The following is a 5936-nucleotide window of genomic DNA, read 5'->3' on the forward strand; positions in this document are numbered from 1 at the left end:
TCATTTGGGTCTGAACCAGCTGACATTAACTTGCACTGACAAGGGGCAGGCTTGTTTTCTAATTACTGAGAGAGTTCAGCTGGTGTCTTGGCTTTCCATGCTTTTTTACACCTCCCTTTCTTCATGTGTTCAATACTTTTTCCCTGTGCCATTCCTCATTATTACAAATAACTTCATTTCTGGACATTTATGGTTTGATTTCTTTGTATGTATGGATCACTTGGGTTGCTACCGACAACTGGTGGAAATTTCATGTCATTAGCACCTCTGGTAATATATTTACTGAGAAAAATGTTGACGTGTTCAATACTTATTTTACCYGCTGTATCTTAATGTAAGGCAAAAAAGCCCAAAGTTCACACTAATTGCTRACAAAGTGTCATATACTGGTGTATTATTGCACAACAGAAAACTTTTATCACCGTGTTTTATTATAGTTTACTTAGACTGCACAGTGGTTTTGTTTCGCTTGTTGTTTGTGAGTTCTGTGGTCCTGCATGGTGTAAACGTTGTTGTTTTGTTTTCTGAAGGTGTCGAGTGTGGAGGTGGTGCAGGCCTACATAGACCGGATCCAAGAAGTGAACCCCTTCCTGAACGCTGTTGTAAAAGACAGGTTAGACCTCTAATCTTTATCCTTCCTTGTTATGATCTTTGGGCTGCGTTTTGTACTTTTTGTTTGTCATATTTGCAAAGTTAATGATGTAGCATTTTCCTTCATATAAATGATCATTTCTGATTAGATTTCACTTGTTCCTATGACAACGGCTCAGGATGGAAGAAAAACCTCCATTTTGACTTCAGACTATTTTCTAAAAACTTTTGCATGGAACTTCCTTTGTGGCTCGAATTAACATCTCTAACACAAACCCCCACCAGACGTCCTGATGCCTTACTGTTAATAGATAAGAACTGCCACATTCCTGTTCCGAACCCCACAAGTTCTGTTGCTTCCATCCCCCATAAGCACAGGACTGTCTGCTTGCTCCTCTTCAAAGGGATCATAAATGCCTTTAACCAGACTCTTCAGCTACTGAGAACAAAGGACCTACATTCTTCATTAAATGTGAAAAAAAGGATAAAAGATAAAGGAATCTGTGTCTCTAATGTTTTCTGTCTTATTGCAAAGAATGTTATCTAATCCATTTTTCTTTCAGGAAAGAACAAAACCCTTTGAAGCTCTACTATGTTCTATTTTTAACTGTTTGCCCACTAAGGACTCTGTGTGGTAACTGAGTGGTGTTAATTGTTTTGATGAAATGTTTTCCTGAAGATGTATGTTTTATTCCATGATTTAATCCTTAGAAACTTAGGACTTCTTTAATCTTTAATAATTAAGTGTGACATATTTTACTGAGGCAAGCAGATGTCTCTCCCTTTTAATTAGATGCAAGATAATTAAACTAAAACACTCCCTTTTTCTTTGTCCTGAAGTAAAGTTTTCCCTCCAAAACGGATTTGATTTGTTAAAAACTTTTCCTATATAAGGTGTAACATTTTTATTGGCCAACTAAAACCTTGACTCCGCCCATAACAGAGGTTTTAAAAGTTAGTGCAGCTCCCGACAGGAAGAAGAAGAAGACCAAACAGAAGAAGACCGACAGAGAAAGAGAGTTTTTCAACATCAGAAGTCAGAAACAGTTTTCCAGAAGCTCAGCAGAGGCCCTGCCTGCCAGCCCCTCCCCATGGGCTGGGCAGGATGGTGGCCCTTCTGCATCTCCCGCTGGGTTGAACAAACAGCCAACGTTTAATATCGACTCAACATCTGAGTTTGATTTTATAGAAAAATAAACTAATTGTAATTCATGCATCGTTTTTAGTTCGTTTTTCTCTACAAAGTTGAAATCAAATTAAGAAGTCTTGCAGCCGCCTGGGAGGACCGGACCCCGTTGTCACCAGCTCACCACCTACCTTTCTGACTGAAGGGCCAGCAGCTGAACAGACACCCTGAGTGTCCGACCGGCCATTACACTGAAGCAGTTCTTTGGGGAATATCACCTGAGATCCTTCGGTCAGCCGACAACTACTTCTGGTACCGCAATCAGCAGAACAAAAGGGTAAAAGTGAACATTTGTCCTGGTGACAAACAGGTGCTCAGACTTAATTTGATTCTTATCTTTGTATGAGATTTGGTAAACTAAACAATTTTTCTCCCTAATTTAACTAGGACACCCTTAGTTAAATCCTCAGCTAAAAGCAAAACTCACCTCACTCCAAACCTCAAACTCACCTCTCAGTGTTTATTTTATTTATTTATTTGTTTGTTTGTTTATTTACTTGTGATTGCAAACTCTGTCAGTTTTACCTGGTTCAACATGTCACCACTCATTACTCACCATAGTTGTGAATACATTTAATCTGTAAATAAATGGCCCGTGGAGAACGTGCCAACATTATTTAATGTCACTTTTGTGTCTTGATAAAGTATTATTGGTTCTGATAAGGACAAGAACTCAAACGATTTTGGGTACATTTATTGTGAGACTGATTACAATAAAGTTATAGGTTTTTGTCTCTTTCCTGGGTTAGATTTTGATCAAATTAAGAGCGTGGTGCCTCGAGGTCAGATAATTTTTGTATTTAAATAATTCACAAATTATCCATTTTAGAATATACCCAAAACCCCTACAATGATATTTGTTTCACATTATAAGTGATTACAAATATTTTTATATTTTGCTTTTTAAATTGGTATATTTTGCTCAATTGAATCATTGAGAAAAATTTGATTTAACATCTATTTTTATATTAAATAAAGAAAAATAAGGATTTTTTTTAAATTTCAGGCTATTTTATGTATCCTGATTTCTGGGAAAAATAAAAAATCTGCACTCTCCACACCTCACTGCCCCGCACTAAGAGGAGCATGTCCCATTATTGGAGAAGCACTGCAGTATTATAGTTCACTCTTACTGCGATAAAACATTTTTATTTTAAAGTGTAAACGAAGTCCAGAAACAGTATTTTTTAAAAAGATAGTCATTGTTTTGATATAACTGGTCTCAGTTATTGTTTTCACTTCACTGTCTAACTCTGACACCAAACATTGGAAAAAAAATGAGTTTACAAAAAGTCATTTATTCCGCTTGCAATATCCACTCTAAATACTTTTAAATAATAAAAATATTGTAATTGATTTGAACAGTCTTTTATGTGTTTTTGTGTGTATTTGAGTGTGTTTATGCAAGCATGCTGTTGTTAGACCCCTGTCAAAGAAAAATTTCTGTCACCATCTGGGACAGACAATAAAGTTATTCTATTCTATTGAAAAAACTAGTTTTAAAAAGCGTTTTGTTGTTGTCCAGGTTTGCTGCTGCCCTCCAGGAGGCAGCTCAGGTCGATAAGCTGATTGAGGAGGAGACGGGAGGAGAGGAGGTGTTGGAGGACCGGCTGCCTTTGCTGGGAGTTCCACTGTCGGTCAAAGAGTCCTTTTCTCTTCAGGGTAACGTTCCTGAAACCCGATTTCCCCTTTCTGCCACTTGGGTTCCATCCGATCGGTCTGTTTGAGTGGACATGTGATACGTTTATAGAGCTCCACACCCTGCAACAAACAAGCTTCTGTATCTGTTCTGTCACACGGTGTCTGTCTGTGTGAGCACTGTGGAACCGGGAGTTTCAGATCGCTCAGATTCCTCGTGGCGCCTGACGTGTTTTTGTTTCGCAGGCATGCCCTTCACCGCGGGCCTGATGTCCAGGCGGGGGGTGGTGGCCTCTGTGGACGCCCCGCCCGTGGCCCTGCTGAAACGAGCGGGGGCCGTGCCTTTGGGCGTCACCAACACCAGCGAGCTCTGCATGTGGTCGGAGTCGCACAACCACCTGTACGGCATCACCTGCAACCCGTACGACCTGGAGAGGATCCCAGGAGGAAGCTCAGGTGAGCCGGTGCTGCCGGGAGTCGAAAAGCTTCTGCTTGTTGTAAATACAACTTACGCTGGGAGAAACCATTTCATTCTGGATGGATTGACCAGCTAAACTTTAGTTTTAGTAGGACAAAGTGGATTGCTTTCATCTTAAAACAACAAAATTTCATAGAAAATCTACCGTATTTATGTGTGTACAATGAGACCCCTCATTTTATGAGCTTAAAAAATAAATAAATAAATTGAACCCTGGTGTTTTGGGGACACATTGAGGGTGTTTGTGGAGGTGAGTTTCTGCACGTCGCTGAAAATGATCTGCTACCAAGAGCCGGTCGCTAAATTAGCAAAATGGACAGTTTCCAGGAGCATCTCGTCCAGTCCAATTGAAAACAGGAACATTCCACTGACGTCTAAGTTTTCTTTCCATTTCTGCGGTTAACAAGAACAAAAACATGTTTTTCCTCCTCCTACTGTTGTTTATACAGTTCACTGTGTGCAGCAGTGGGAGGGCAGAGGCAGATATTATAAGTAGTGTAACAAAATATTGATACACTGAAATATTGCGATATTTCATTTTCTGGTACTGTATTGTATCAGACGCCTTGAGACCAGAAGGTCGCAGGTTCGATCCCCTGCCAAGCCCACATGTTGTGGTGTCCCTAAACTCTATGGGTTCTTACATAGCATGGGTATATCTCATGTTTGATGGGCCAAATACAGAGCAGATGGGAACATGCATTGATGACAATGCATAGCTGCTTATTATTATTGTTGTTGTTGTTGTTGTTGTTGTTGTTGTTGTTGTTGTTGTTGTTGTTGTTATTATTATTGTAATTTAGCCTCCAGCCAGTAGTTAGCAGCAGTCAGCCATTTGGCTCCTCTACTCCTGAGGAGTCTGAGATTACAATAGTCTATATGCCACGGACATCCGGTCCAACACATGATGCCACTCTGATCACTTCCGGTTCACGGTCAATACAGCGTTAGTGAAAATTTTTTTCACCTGACAACGACTCTTAATGATCTCCACAGTACAGAATTAGCAAATGACATGTACCAACATTAACACAAGAGATGTACAGGTCCAGCCAAGTGGGAAAAAAATCACTCCAAAGTGGATTAAAGCCATAAAAAAAAATTAAAGACGTTCGTGTTTATGGTTCCAGAATTTAGCCTTTTTCGCTATTCCTTGGCTGCTTGTTCTATGAATTTTTCACGTAGAGCTGTGACACATATTGTTGGAAAGAGCAGAGTCTGGGCTTTAAATTGATGGATTACTTGTTTGGTTTGGATCATTTTCCCTGATGTTGGTGAACTGAAAATGTAATGATTATCAGGCGGAGGTTCTGCGTCTCTTGGGGGGAGGGGGGGGGCGCTCGTCGTTCGGGTTTTATTTGCGCTGTAATATACACTCTAACAAATTTTTACTTTTGCATAAAACTCATGAAAAAGTTGCCTAAAAACATTTCATACTCTATATAACACAAACACACGCACACACCTTCCTTTGTACTGGCTGCTTTGTTAGCTTCCTGCTAGCTGTCGTGTGGAGGAGGTCTTTCCTCTCCCGGTCTTGCAGTAAAAGGGGATAAATGTACATTTCCCTTTTGTAACCTCCGTCTTCTCATTTCTGATGCTGGCTCTTGAATATCCTCAGGTTAGAAATGCCGATTACAAATGCAGGCGTGAGCTTATAGCTAAGTTTTCCCTGTAATTGTCACCTTTCCTCCTCATCAAGAGGAAAATGGATAAAAACCAACTACTCTCTTTGACCCGCTGGTTCGTGGACACAACGGCACACAACAGAACTCGCATTTTATACCAGTAGCTCACAGACGCTTTAACTTTTGTGACTTTTTCACGGACTAGTACTAGGAGCTCATGCTAAAAACAACGGCAGTAGGCAGGAAGTGGAAGAGATGTGCATGGCAAGAATTTTACCGTAAATACGTCATTAATGACCGTGGCGTATAGGCAATCCTAGGCTACGTTCACACTGCAGGTCTTAATGCTCAGTTCCGATTTTTTGAAAAAATCTGATCTTTTTGTGTGAACGTTCACATTACATTTTAAATGTGA

The 5936-nt window shown here is 40.1% G+C and overlaps 1 protein-coding gene across 1 annotated transcript in view; it reads left to right on the forward strand.

The window, feature by feature from the left end:
* Positions 1 to 530: 530 nt before the first annotated feature.
* The window catches only part of faah2b (fatty acid amide hydrolase 2b), a gene marked incomplete at its 5' end in the record, with an annotated part of 15146 nt that continues 9740 nt past the window's right edge, over positions 531 to 5936 (forward strand). The window contains 3 exon segments of the mRNA XM_014021027.1: positions 531 to 613; positions 3303 to 3439; positions 3662 to 3871. Coding sequence (XP_013876481.1) covers positions 531 to 613; positions 3303 to 3439; positions 3662 to 3871 — 430 coding nt within the window.

The sequence above is a fragment of the Austrofundulus limnaeus genome, unplaced genomic scaffold (genome assembly GCF_001266775.1).
Source record: "Austrofundulus limnaeus strain Quisiro unplaced genomic scaffold, Austrofundulus_limnaeus-1.0 Scaffold276, whole genome shotgun sequence".
Taxonomy (NCBI): domain Eukaryota; kingdom Metazoa; phylum Chordata; class Actinopteri; order Cyprinodontiformes; family Rivulidae; genus Austrofundulus; species Austrofundulus limnaeus.